The 13,628-nt window shown below is 34.9% G+C and overlaps 1 protein-coding gene across 1 annotated transcript in view; it reads right to left on the reverse strand.

Moving 5' to 3' along the window:
* Positions 1-247: 247 nt before the first annotated feature.
* The window catches only part of LOC138714637 (protein takeout-like), a 36,042-nt gene continuing 22,661 nt past the window's right edge, over positions 248-13,628 (reverse strand). Inside the window, exons 5-6 of the mRNA XM_069846686.1 lie at positions 4,147-4,299; positions 248-464 (exon numbers count right to left, since the gene is read on the reverse strand). Of these exons, the coding sequence (XP_069702787.1) occupies positions 313-464; positions 4,147-4,299 (305 nt within the window). The 3' untranslated portion in view covers positions 248-312. The remainder of the gene's footprint in view (positions 465-4,146; positions 4,300-13,628) is intronic.

The raw sequence follows: 13,628 nt of genomic DNA on the forward strand, positions 1-13,628 counted from the left end.
GAGTTTTGAATTTTGCCAGGTACATAGCTACGGAGTTTTGAATTTTGCTGGGTACATAGCTACGGAGTTTTGAATTTTGCTAGGTACATAGCTACGGAGTTTTTAATTTTGCTAGGTACATAGCTACGGAGTTTTGAATTTTGCTAGGTATATAGCTAAGAGTTTTGAATTTATAATGCAAGTCCATTAACCTAACAAGGATTGAGGAAATTAAAGGTTGCAAATCTTGGCAGAAAATTAGCCTATATTGGTAGTAACGATGGTGATTGTTTAATGTTGTTTCAAGTTACTACAAAAATATTGCGCCGATTATTACAATGGCAGCATATCTTTCTCAGCAACGGAACTAAAAATGACGTTCGCTACGTTCTTGAGAACTGTGCCGAACGCGATTTCCATTGCTGGTCTCACTTCGTCCCACAGAAGACTCCAATCGTCGTTCAGAGCGGCTATCGTGGGTTTCGCTGTAACACACAGAGTTACGTAAACATGTAAGTTAGTAGAAACTTCAGACTCGTCCAATGGGGGCAATAAATAGACTCAAGTAGAGGAGGCAAGATCTGTCCTGTGCCGTGGCTATATCATCAATGACAATGAAGTTCATTGACACGAGAAAAAATTCAAGTGATTTAACCAGATTAGCGGGAAGGAAAGTCAGTGCCGAGAGAAGTGAAATTGTTTCTGTGAGTGCATGAGCTGAAATTAATGACATTATTTACGGTTCACTCCAGTGGCGGTGCGTCAATATGAGCACAAGAGAACGTGAACACCTTGTTTCCATTAATGCACGACTAATTTTATTATTTAATACCGTATTGACGTAGTGGGGATGTATAATATCAGAATCGAGTATTTTAGACTTCCCGCATCTTGCATAAACTTCTTATGTAAACTTGGCAACATCCGTTCACGTACAAGCCGTGCTCTTTTCGAGATGGTTACAGGAATTTCACGCATGCGCGGGAGAAAATTGTCTTTAGCTGGCCGCTTATGACTCGTCAAGAGCACAAAGCGTTAAGTGAACATGATGAGTATCTATCCTACAGATGTCAGGTCCATCGATGCCTATATATCTCGAGGAGGAAATTTAATAGCCTGTAGACGTCAGCATCTGACTGTAGGAACGTTTACTTACTTGGATGTGTGTACAGTGCTGCTACGATAGTGTAGTTTGTGAATTACTATACTTCAGTGTCGGCATAATAGCATAGTTTGGCTTTCAAACACGTTCTGGCTGACTGTGGTGGTGGTATGAATTTAAGTATCTGTATGGCAGTGTATAATATTTAAGAATAATATTTACTGGCATGTATTTATAGTAATCTATGCGAGTGGGATTACAGTACTGGTATAGGCTATAGTGTATCAGTGTGTTGTGAATCAAAATATATTACTGAACACACGCGTTTGTAAATAACGAGAATGTGGTATGTATTCATTTTTAACAAACGTAAACAATGAACTCTATTCAAGTAATTTTGAACAGTAAAGAACTGGGTAAACTGGCTTACCAAGAAAAATTGGAAATAAAAAGACTGAGTTTCATTATTATTATTATTATTATTATTATTATTATTATTATTATTATTATTATTATTATTATTGTTATATGTTGTTTTGAATTTATATACGGTTTTTTTCGATAGTGAAACATTGGAATCATGACATTTCATATTAGACTAAACGTACGATTTCAAATTCTCTTCGATTTTGGAACCACAAAATTGTGAACACACATAACAGTTTATCACGAGCCGCCACTGGTTCACTCTATTAAGGTTTGTTTACCTGAAGCACACAATGCTTTCCATCCATGGCACACATGAGTTCGGAAAATTTAATTTTTGCCAATATCCTTTCTTCCATCTTCGTGAAAGTGTCCTCAGAGAACAAGGGCGTCCATAGGATTTAATCTCAGTGGTAGCAAGATGGTTAGAAAATTATAGGAAATGGATGGACGAGGAGAGAGAAAACTGAACATGAAAAAATAGCCAGTTCTGAAATCTAAATTACCTTGCGCACGCATTCATAGCTTAAGCACTCGTTTTTTTGTTGAATTGTTTACCGAGGGTTTGAGAAAACGTGTATCGTGCACGTAGAGAAAAATAAAGAAAATGCCTAAAAATAAAAATCTCAGTGGTAGCGGTAGCAATTGCTGCCATTGGCTATCCCATGTGGGCGCCCTTGTCAAAGAAGTGCCACGGGTGGCTACCGACTCCCTCCCACGGTTATTTTTTCTTCCCGATTCCCTCCGAAGCAGTAATCTATATACTAATAATGAATCTGTAGCCGAAATTTTTCTGGTAATTTTCGATTTTCCAAAAATAATTGGTCCTAACATATATAATTAACCACCCTGAAACCGAAAATCGCTTTTTTGACATTTTTTTTGTATGTCTGTCTGTCTGTATGTTTGTTACCTTTTCACGCGATAATGGCTGAACCGATTTCGATGAAAATTGGAATATAAATTAAGTTCGTTGTAACTTAGATTTTAGGCTATATGGCATTCAAGATACATTATTTTAAAGGGGGGTTATAAGGGGGTCTGAATTAAATAAATCGAAATATATCGCTTATTATTGATTTTTGTGAAAAATGTTACATAACAAAACTTTCTTTAAAAATCATTTCCGATAAGTTTTATTCTCTGAAAAATTTTGATAGGACTGATATTTAATGAGATAAATGAGTTTTAAAATTAAAATAACTGCCATCTAAGGCGGTGTATTGATATATAAAAAACAAATGACTTCGTCTACAAGGGGCCTTGGACACAACAATCGAAAGCTATGAAACATAGGCTACAGACAATGTTTCTGTGTTTGTATGAAACTAAATTAACCGATTTGTATAAATAATTATTATTTCATCAATGGAAAGTGTAGTTTCTCTAGATGGACATAATGCTATAATGTTATTACAGTAACTTGTGAGTGAATTGAGGACAGGTAAGATTAAAATAGCTTTTTATGCACAGAAAACTTGATAGGTTATTCTTTTTTTTTTTCACTAAGTTCTTAACAGTTTTTATTTTACTATTTCTTCATATATTAGCTCATGCGATAAGTATAACATTGTAAACTAATTTCATAATAATGGTCCATGGGCGTGAATTTGAATTTCTGTATATTCATTTCCTGTATTTCTTAAAATAATGTTTATGAAAATATTCATTTTTATCTCAGAGAATTAACGAACAACGAGAGTGTATTGATTTCGTATGCAGTAATAGTACGTTAGCTTAGTAATCCATTATTGTATAATTCAAATTTTAACTATGCTCAATTGAATCGTGTTGAAATACATAAAATATATATGCAATAAATGCAATGCAAAAAAATTGGGTAATGAGCCAAGCAGATTATGTTGCGCTGTTGTAAAAGCTGTTCCTCCTGAGATTCAAGAGCTCCCACAACAAATAGAAAACTTTCTAATTCGAGTACATCCGTTATCAACACACTTTTTACGTAATATAATATAATATAATATAATATAATATAATATAATATAATATAATATAATATAATATAATATAATATAATATAATATAATATAATATAATAATAAATCTGTAGCCAATATTTTTCTGTTAATTTTCGCTTTTCCAATAATAATTGGTAATAACAATTAAGAAACATGTTAAAGGAATTGTCATTGCACCAAATGAGTGGTCTCTGGATCAAAATGATCGCATTTTAATATTTTAAATGCAATTTAAATTAAGTAACATATTAAACGATTTATCCTTCTATCAAACACGAATGTTCCCTGGATCAAATGGCCTATTTTAATTATGTAATTACTTTATATGTATTTCTAACGGGTGCAGCGGAGCGCACGGGTACGGCTAGTTGTAAATATATCGATTTCCTCCGCTCCAAAAAGGAGCTGCTGGAATTAAATATTCCGATTCCCTCATCGATCGTTTCATTTCGCAGATGCCTAATTGCGAAAAAGTAAGAGCATTCTTTGACTATGTAACAGACAATTACATAGATGACGATGCCCTTTTCCCATCAATTCTATGGACTGAAAATATCACTGCTTAAAGTTAGGGTATGTCATTTTGAGTCAACCTGCCCTACAAGTAGTAAAAATGACACAGTAACCAACTTGATGTTGGTAGCGGCACGTAATACTCACCAAGCTCCTGGTTTCCATTGAAGAGATTCTCGAACTCTGTTTCCAGCTTGGTGATGTTCGAGATGGTCAAGTCAAATCTAAAAACGTTCCAGTGTTCGTTTCCTTTCTTTATTTCGGGTTTCGCTTCAAAATTGACATGTATATGTGCGTTCTCTGCAAGGAAATATTTCACATTCATTAGCGTCAACTCTCGATGGCTTTAACAGCATCATAATAGTACATTATGCAACGAGCCTATAGTGGTAGTAATTAAGAGGCGAGTATGTTATGAAACGAGCGCAAGCGAGTTTAATAATTTTCATACGAGCGTCTTAATTACCATTATAGGCAAGTTTCATACGTTAGAAAGCATGTTGGAAATATTCAGATTGTCGATTAATATAGATAAACACAATATAATATTTGTTACTCAGTCAAATGACAAATCAATGTAAAATAATGACATATTATATGGTCATTAAGTTTTATATACATGAGCTACAAATTGCAAACGTTTTCGCCCATTCAGGCATCTTCAGGCACAATTATACAATATCTCAATATCAAACTATGTAGCTATTATATTGGTGGTAGTTTTATAGTGATCTATACAGTTGCCACGTTCAAACGACGTGAGTACTTTTAATTATCCAATCCGATTACACTTTTACGTTTGATAATTTCCTATTTCTATTTCATATTTATTTATATATTTCAGACATAATTCATCACTCATTGGACTCTACTGAACAAGAGTTTCAATGAATATTATGAAGTTTAATTACAACACTACGTGGTTTTTAACATATTGTTTTATAGTGATCTATACAGTTGCCACGTTCAAACGACGTGAGTACTTTTACTTATCCAATCCAATTCCGATTACACTTTTACGTTTGATAATTTCCTATTTCTATTTCATATTTATTTATATATTTCAGACATAATTCATCACTCATTGGACTCTACTGAACAAGAGTTTCAATGAATATTATGAAGTTTAATTACAACACTACGTGGTTTTTAACATATTGTTTTATAGTGATCTATACAGTTGCCACGTTCAAACGACGTGAGTACTTTTACTTATCCAATCCAATTCCGATTACACTTTTACGTTTGATAATTTCCTATTTCTATTTCGTATTTATTTATATATTTCAGACATAATTCATCACTCATTGGACTCTACTGAACAAGAGTTCCACAGAATATTATGAAGTTTAATTACAACACTACGTGGTTTTTAACATTATTTTAATTTATGACTTGTAATATTACATTTTAATTATGGAGATGTTTTGTACATCATTAATCTTAAACAGTTTATCTACCACCAATATAATAGCTACATAGTTTGATATTGAGATATTGTATAATTGTGCCTGAAGATGCCTGAATGGGCGAAAACGTTTGCAATTTGTAGCTCATGTATATAAAACTTAATGACCATATAGGCCCTAATATAAGTCATTATTTTACATTGATTTGTCATTTGACTGAGTAACAAATATTATATTGTGTTTATCTATAAGTTTCATACGACTTTTTATGCTCGACCATATTTATAACTTGAAATTATTCATAAGTATTCATGTTATTCTTATCTGACTGAGGAGCGGAACTGACCTTGTGCAATATCTCGTAAATTGTGAGATGTGCGCAGACGCGAAAGTATTGATTTTTTCCGAGGAACAAATGTCGTTAACCTTGATATAATCTAGAGAGTAAAATGAACATTAATCTTGATATAACCTTGAAATTGATTTAGACACTGAAAAACGAGATGACAAATTGAATTTATTTGAATATTATTTACAACTAACGCTAATTATTATAGTAACAGAACATAACTTTCTGCGACAGTATTGGATTTCCAGCCTCCGTGACGTTTCGCTAGTTGTCTTTCGATTGCATATCCGAGAATAATCAATACTTGCGCTTTCATATTGCTACAATGGCGTTTTCTGATTGGTGGAATACCTGAACTTTAATGAATAGGTGTACTTTAATGAGGTCCATTAAAGGGCTGCTACCAGGTGTATAATTACTGCATTTCGGCATGGTCGAGCATAAAATATATAATTGAACATTGTATTTTGTAAGTTTAAACTAGGAGTTGTTTGTTAGTATTTGTTTACATTTAAAAATCAGGATAAATGAAGAACAGTATTGAAGACTTCTCCGGAATAAGGATGTAACCAACAAACCTAGTACAATTCATGTTTCAGGAGACAGAAAAATTTATTGGCGATATTTTAATACAGGGTGCGTCAGAAAGAACGGATGGATTTCACATGGCAAGAAAATTGTAAAGATTCATCAAATCAAAAATTTATTGTTATCAACATATTCACCAATACATGCAGTTTATTTATGTAAAACAACATTATCCATATGATGTCCTTGGCTTTCAATGTAGGCATCGAGGCGTTTTCTGATGTTCGCCATCACTTTCACAGTCATAGCTGGTGCAATTGCCACGATTTCTTCACGAATCGCTGTCTTCAGTTCGTCCAGTGTATGTGATCGATGTTTACAAACTTACGCCTTCAAATGGTCCCAAAGAAAGAAGTCGCAGGGCGCGAGATCTTACCGTAGCCTCGGACAATCTCAGTGCAATAGAATTTCGTCCAGGTGATTTCTTCTTTAATGTTGAACCTGTGATACGAAATGAAGCCACCCACCGCAAAATTGTATTCCGAGTTGGAATCCTAGCGTGACATCCGATGTCGAAATGAGTCCTGAGTGGCGATCACAGACTCTTCATTTTTCAAAAATGTCTCTACGATGAAAGCACGTTGTACACCAGACCAACACCATATTCTCAACTGAAACTGCATTCTATGGCTGACCCAACAGTCGTGGTCCCCCTCACTATATCTCTCTCCTCGTTGCGTATCGATAGTTTGAAATCCATCTGTTCTTTCTGACGCACCCTTTACATCTTCACAGTACCTTTGCTAGATCACAACTGAACTCCATATGAAAGGTTTACTTTTTAAACAGAAAATTGGCGTGCTGTGTCTAAGCAACTATTACAATGCAGTGAACAATACAAAACCCGCAGCCATTAAACTTTGAATGAACAGAGATTCCTTCAGCGACGTCCTTCATTTTGCATACGAACCTGAAGACACATCAGTACAATAAAGCGTCTCATTTAGGCACAGTGAAAACGTAAAGTGCAGGTAACATGTGGGGGAGGACGAGCCGTACGATAAACACGAGGGATGTACAAGGTTTTAGTTACAACATTATGGCGAAGCATTAATTGAAATTAAATTTTCCAAAAACATACAAAACAAAAGAACACAAATTGCATAACGTTATCATATACACATTTTAACAAACAAGCAATTGTAACGTTGAAATAATTCAATATAACAAATCAAATTTTGCTACTTATATCAAATACCTTACTACCGGGACATCACTTTATTTTTACTTCCATTTTTATTGTACCTGAGTTTCTGAATGTACTTGACTCCCATCCCTTGCAGTAATGTTCTTGCACCCCTCAGCCACACAAACTTACGGCCGCTGTTGCATTCGGAGTCTGCTAGCAGTGAAGTAAACAGTACAGAGTATAGTGTGTTTCAGAAATATGGTTGCGTTTTCTATAGAAGAAAGAGCCTATATTATTGAAATTTATATCCAGGGCAGGTATTTATGGAGATTAATTACATCATTTGTGTTTTTTAATATTGGTGTCGGAGGAGATTGTTGGAGATTGATTTGTACTCTTGGCGGGTATTAATGGAAATTTTGGAAAATACAATTATTTTGGAATTGGAGTATTAACTCAGTATGAATGTTACTTTCCAAATAATTAACATTAAAGGTTCGTTGGATTCTGGTAAAGGTGCGGTATGGCCAATAGACAATATTTGTTGGATTGAGACTGTATTTAACACACATTAATTAAAAACAAAAAAAAAAAAAAACTTGCAGCCCTTAAATTAACACTTTTTTTTATCCAATTTAATAAACCCTATTTCACCCTGAGGTATATTAGGGTTATAGTTGGTATCACTTTCAAATTATTAGTGAAAATTTGAATTCTCCGTCTTTTGAGTTCACTAATGTAATCAGAACACCTGGAATACCATGTAAGTCCACACCTGTGGAGTAACGGTTAGCGCGTCTGGCTGCGAAACCAGGTGGCCCGGGTTCGAATCCCGGTTGGGACAAGTTATCTGGTTGAGGTTTTTTCCGCGGTTTTCCCTCAACCCAATACGAGCAAATGCTGGGTAACTTTCGGTGCTGGACCCCGGACTCATTTCACCGGCATTATCACCTTCATTTCATTCAGACGCTAAATAACCTAGATGTTGATACAGCGTCGTAAAATAACCCAATAAAATAAATGAAAATACCATGTATTGTAGCCTACTTGAATGTATAACAAATTCAAAGGAAAAAAGAAAGTCCAAAAAAGAATTCAGAATATGAAATTCGCTATAAAACGACCCAATAGTAATAATTCGCTATTGTGTTCATATTTCGCTATTAGAACTCTATTTCGCGATTTATCACGATTGTTTCATCGGTATATTATTAATCAGAATCACTTAATTCGTAAAGATTAGTAACTCTCTATTGTATATCTATTATGTCGTGATTTTCGCGATCTCCATAAGCACCTGGCCCTGCTTGTTTCGCACAGGTACGGTGTGTAGCATGACTGAATAACTTTATCTGTGTGGACTGAGCAGAAGTGAAGATTAAATTACCGAAAGTACGGTAATATGCTGAATAAAGTAGCCATTATATGATGAATACAACCGCCTGAAGAGTTGAGTTTGTGAAAAAAAAAAACTGTTACTACTCTACTGTATTTTGTTAAAATACCGTGAAAGTAATAAACAAACTGAAAATCGTAATATCGTATTTCCCCGCAACATAAATGGATACACTACTTTTCTCTCCTCCTATAGCTAGTAAAATGATTTGTTTACGTATTGCACTAGTAACACCAAACTCTTGTAGTGGAAGGGGTTAACAGTGCTTCCGAGTATAACCAGGTTAATGTTAAAAATGTTGGTAAAAGTAAAGTGATGTCCCTGTATAATAATATCGGACAGCTAGTAGTTCTGCGCGCGAACGACGCTGGTGCTGCTACCTAGGCGGCCGGTGTGGTAATACTCGCGAAACAAGCTGTAATCAACTGCAGTGTATATTGTTGCTGGGCTAGTTAACAGTTTTATTAATTAGTGCTGTGTTAAAATGTCAGGGTGTATATGTGCTGTTTATAATTGCTACAATTACAGCATTACAAATTGCTCGAAATCGTACTTTCGATTTCCGAGAGTTCATAAAACGTGAGTCAACAAAATTCTTTATTAGGTCTAATACCTTTGTCTCTGTGTCGATAGAAAAATAAAAATTAGCTTTTTTATTTAGGCCTAATAAATGAATAGAAGTTAAAATATATTGGAAATTTTAAGGTTTTAGCAAATTAAGTTGTATTGTTGTCCACATGCCTTTACTAATAATTACAAGCATCAGAATACTACCATTTTTATCTTTGCAGTCGTCAGCAGTGGGTATATAAAGCATTATTGTAAATTCATTCCTAATGCCAGAATTAATTTTGTCTCACTAAAGCAAAGAAAAAATACGCAACAATTAATTACGGAAAATAATATGAAGCATGCAATATTTATCATAATATGCAGTTTTGATATAAAATAATGTTACATTAAATACGATACTATTCAACATATCTTAAGTGTCTCGTATATTATTCCACATTATTGTAGTACCTCACATTTTAAACAATAGTCCGATTTCCGCTATGTTAATATTAAGTATTTGTGGACGTAACTGCACACCGCTCCGCTAGATGTTAAGTCCGCGATATTTCACACTCACGTCAATGCTGCTAGTATACAGCTATCCGGTATTATTATAGTAAGGTATTTGCTTATATGATGTTATCACATTCTACTATATATAGTCACGAAGCTTGAGTTTTGAGGGTGCTAGAAACAATAGACTGTGACGGTACTATTTTGCATTGCCTGTAATGAGGCGATATTAGCGATCCTAGTGGTGAGCAACTACCTAATGTTTGCATATTTACTACGTATTGAGCTTCGCGACTGTATTTACTAGACTGTGATGTTACTTTCAAGCAGCATTTTTTACGGTCATGAATTTCATTCTCTGTATGACTAACATAATATCACCGTCTTCTGTGGCCGAATTAACAAAACTACAATATATTGGTCTGAAGTGACAGCACTATTTGCTAAACATTATTACAGTACTGTAGTTTTATTAAGCAGCCATAAGATGCAATCCAGCAGTCAGTGGCCTTATCTGATAAAACGCCTCGTACAATAATTCAGTGTCAATCACAGAAAATCAAGAAATGCCAACAAAATTTAACTTTGAAAATTGTGTTTTCAGTAACTGTAACTTAAAGCAATAAATAAATGTCTGTAAAAACCTTTAGTTTTTTATTCTGTTAATGTAACATTTCAGCTTATCTTACTTTTGAGGTTAAGTATTGCTGTTTGTATTTCCGCTCTGAGTAGTCGGCAGTAGTATTTAGTATGCCGTGATAGAGAGCAGTTTCATGGATAAATATATAATAGGATGCGAAACTTAATGAGTTTCCCGTAACACATACTAGAGGCGCTGTTATAGAAATTGATCTTGCTGCCATCTATTTTTGGGAGAGGCGTTATTACAAATAGCAGCGCACCAAGTATCGAAAAGAGTAATTACTCCATGCATTTAGCAGCGCACCTGGTGACGAAAATGTTAAACTGTCCAGAAAGTATTCGCTCCCACCCTCATAGATATTCAAAACTAGCCTAATTTAAAATAAAACATTTACAGTTTTACTCCTCACAGCATATTCTACTGAAAATTCTTACCGGAGCCAACAGGAAGATAAAAGAGACGATGTGTTTTACATTACCCGATTAAAATATAACCAGACAGAGACAAAAAATAAAGCAAAAGGTTAGATAATTGGGATTGTATTCTTTGGATATTTATTGTACAGCACAATGGAAAGTCTGCAAGAACTACGTAGATAGTTCAATTTATTATATTACCATTACTTTACAATACATTCAACACTATTTTTACAACGTCCATAAACATCACTGTTTAACATACACTTCTTATACACACACGTATCACTTTATGTTCACTTATTAGTAAGTTTCAGTCCGCCATCTTCGCTCCTCGACTCTCCCATACAATATCTCGAACGGATAAATAGAGAACTCTCAGTTTTTTTTTTTTTTTTCCCATAAGTACCAGGTCGAATTTGACCCTTTCCTTTTGAAAGAATTGTAGGAGATCATATGATAAGTTATAACCTAAAATATTTCAAGGCAACGTTATCTACCAATGGTAGAGTGAGCAAATTGATACGGTCATGTATGAGAAACCGGTATATTTTTACTTATTAGTGGATTTGGATGGTTGTGGAGGGATGCTAGAAATTTTGTACGAAGAGTTTTGATATAATCTGAAAAGTATAGTATCCCAAGATCATCATACAGTTGGCTATTTCGGATGAGATAGTCCGCTCCAGTGATGGTTCTGCAGATGGCTCGTTGAAGTCCGTCTAGTCGTTTAAGATGTCATGTATGTGCTTGAGCCCATATTTCACAGCAGTATGTCATGTAGGATCGAATTAATACTTTGTACAGCATTGTTTTGATATTTAAAGACGTATAACTCTTGAAAAATGAGTAGAGAAGCATATATCTTTGGAAGGCCTTCTCACGAATATGTGTGACGTGATGTTTAAAAATAAGTCTCTTATCAAGAAGAACTCCAAGATACTTGACGGTAGTTTTGAAAGGTATATTTTCATTTTGGATGGTGAAGGGCTGAAAGTGCCGCGGAAATCTTCGTGTAAAAACAACTGCTTGCGACTTGGAGCCATTTATCTTGAGATGCCATTTTGTGGACCATTGGGTTATGATATTTAAGGCTCCCTGCATTTGTAGACAAGCAAACTGAATGTTTATGTGCTTAGTATAAATAACAGTATCATCAGCGTATAGCATAAGTTTACATTTGGATTGAATTGGTATATCACAGACATATGCACAGTACAGTGTTGGACTTAAAACCGATCCTTGAGGAAATCCTGCAGTTATTGTGTGAGCGTTAGAGAGATAGCGTCCGTCTTGAACACGAAAGGTTCTATCTGTAAGATAACTGGCGATAAGTTGAATATAATTTACAGGAATGTTAAGATTGTGAAGTTTATATAACAAACCGGTGTGCCAGACAGTATCGAAAGCTTGCTGGATGTCAATAAATGTAGCTACTGTATGCTGTCCAAGTTGAAATCCTGTTTGGATGCATCTTGTTATTCTGTGAAGTGCTTCTCTGGGACTATGTTGAGGTTTAAATCCAAACTGTTCATGGTGGATGGCATTTGGTGCAGTTAAATATGGCTTTAGTCGTGCCAGAATGATACGTTCAAAAATTTTTCCAAGGAAGTTGGTTAGGCTGATTGGTCTATAACTTTGGGGTAATGTTGGATCTTTTCCCGGCTTAACTATTGGTATAATATGTGCTGTTTTCCATGCTGTTGGAAAATAATTATGATGTAGACATGAGTTGAATATCTTTGTTAAATGTGTTATGGCTCTTTTTGGTAATTTCTTCAATATGGCTGGTGTGATTTTATCCGGGCCAGGTGTCTTCTTCGGTGCTAAGTTTCGAATTATGGTCTTGATTTCTTGTGGTCGTACGTGAGGTGTATTTCCAGGTTCAGGGCGATGTAATATGGACTGTACATGTTGTGATATTGTTGTTGAAAAGTCTTGTAGTGAGGAATGATGATGGGAGGAGAATCGATTTTGGAAGGAGTTTGCAAGAGCTTCAAGCCTATCAATAGGATCATAATTAAATGTACCACTTGAGTCTTTAATAGGTGTCGATTTTTTTGTGGTAGTTTTTCCCAGCATTCGTTTTGTAAAAGTCCAGAAGGTTTTTCCTGTAGGCTTAATGTTTTCCACTGTGTCGGCAAACTTATTGATTTTGTAAGTCTCATATTTTCTTCGGATAGCACGTTGATACCGATAAAAAGCTCTTTTTGCTTGAGGATCCGCATAAAGCTGCCACCGTTTTCGAGCTTGATTTTTGGCTTTAAGAAGATGTTTTAGTTCAGTACTACCGTAGATGTTATCTGATGTCTCAATAGTCAGTGTAGAGGACGATTCATCGAATGTTTCTATGATAGTGTCAGAAAATATTTGTATAGCGGTGTCTATTTCAGAAGATTTCAAAGTCGGTAGATTAGCCGGGATGATTTGGTGCAAGCGTTTCGTGAAGAAATTCCAATCTGTAACTTTCTCTGTAGAAGGTTGACTTGAGATCATATGAAAGGGGGCCTTGAAAGTCAAAAGAACTGGAATATGGTCAGAGTCGAGAGCGTTTAAGCAGATTTGTTGTACTGGAGAGTATTTTGTGTTATATAAACAAATATCAAGTACATCTGGATGATGAGTGGTTAT

This window comes from Periplaneta americana, chromosome 15, assembly GCF_040183065.1.
Source record: "Periplaneta americana isolate PAMFEO1 chromosome 15, P.americana_PAMFEO1_priV1, whole genome shotgun sequence".
NCBI lineage: Eukaryota > Metazoa > Arthropoda > Insecta > Blattodea > Blattidae > Periplaneta > Periplaneta americana.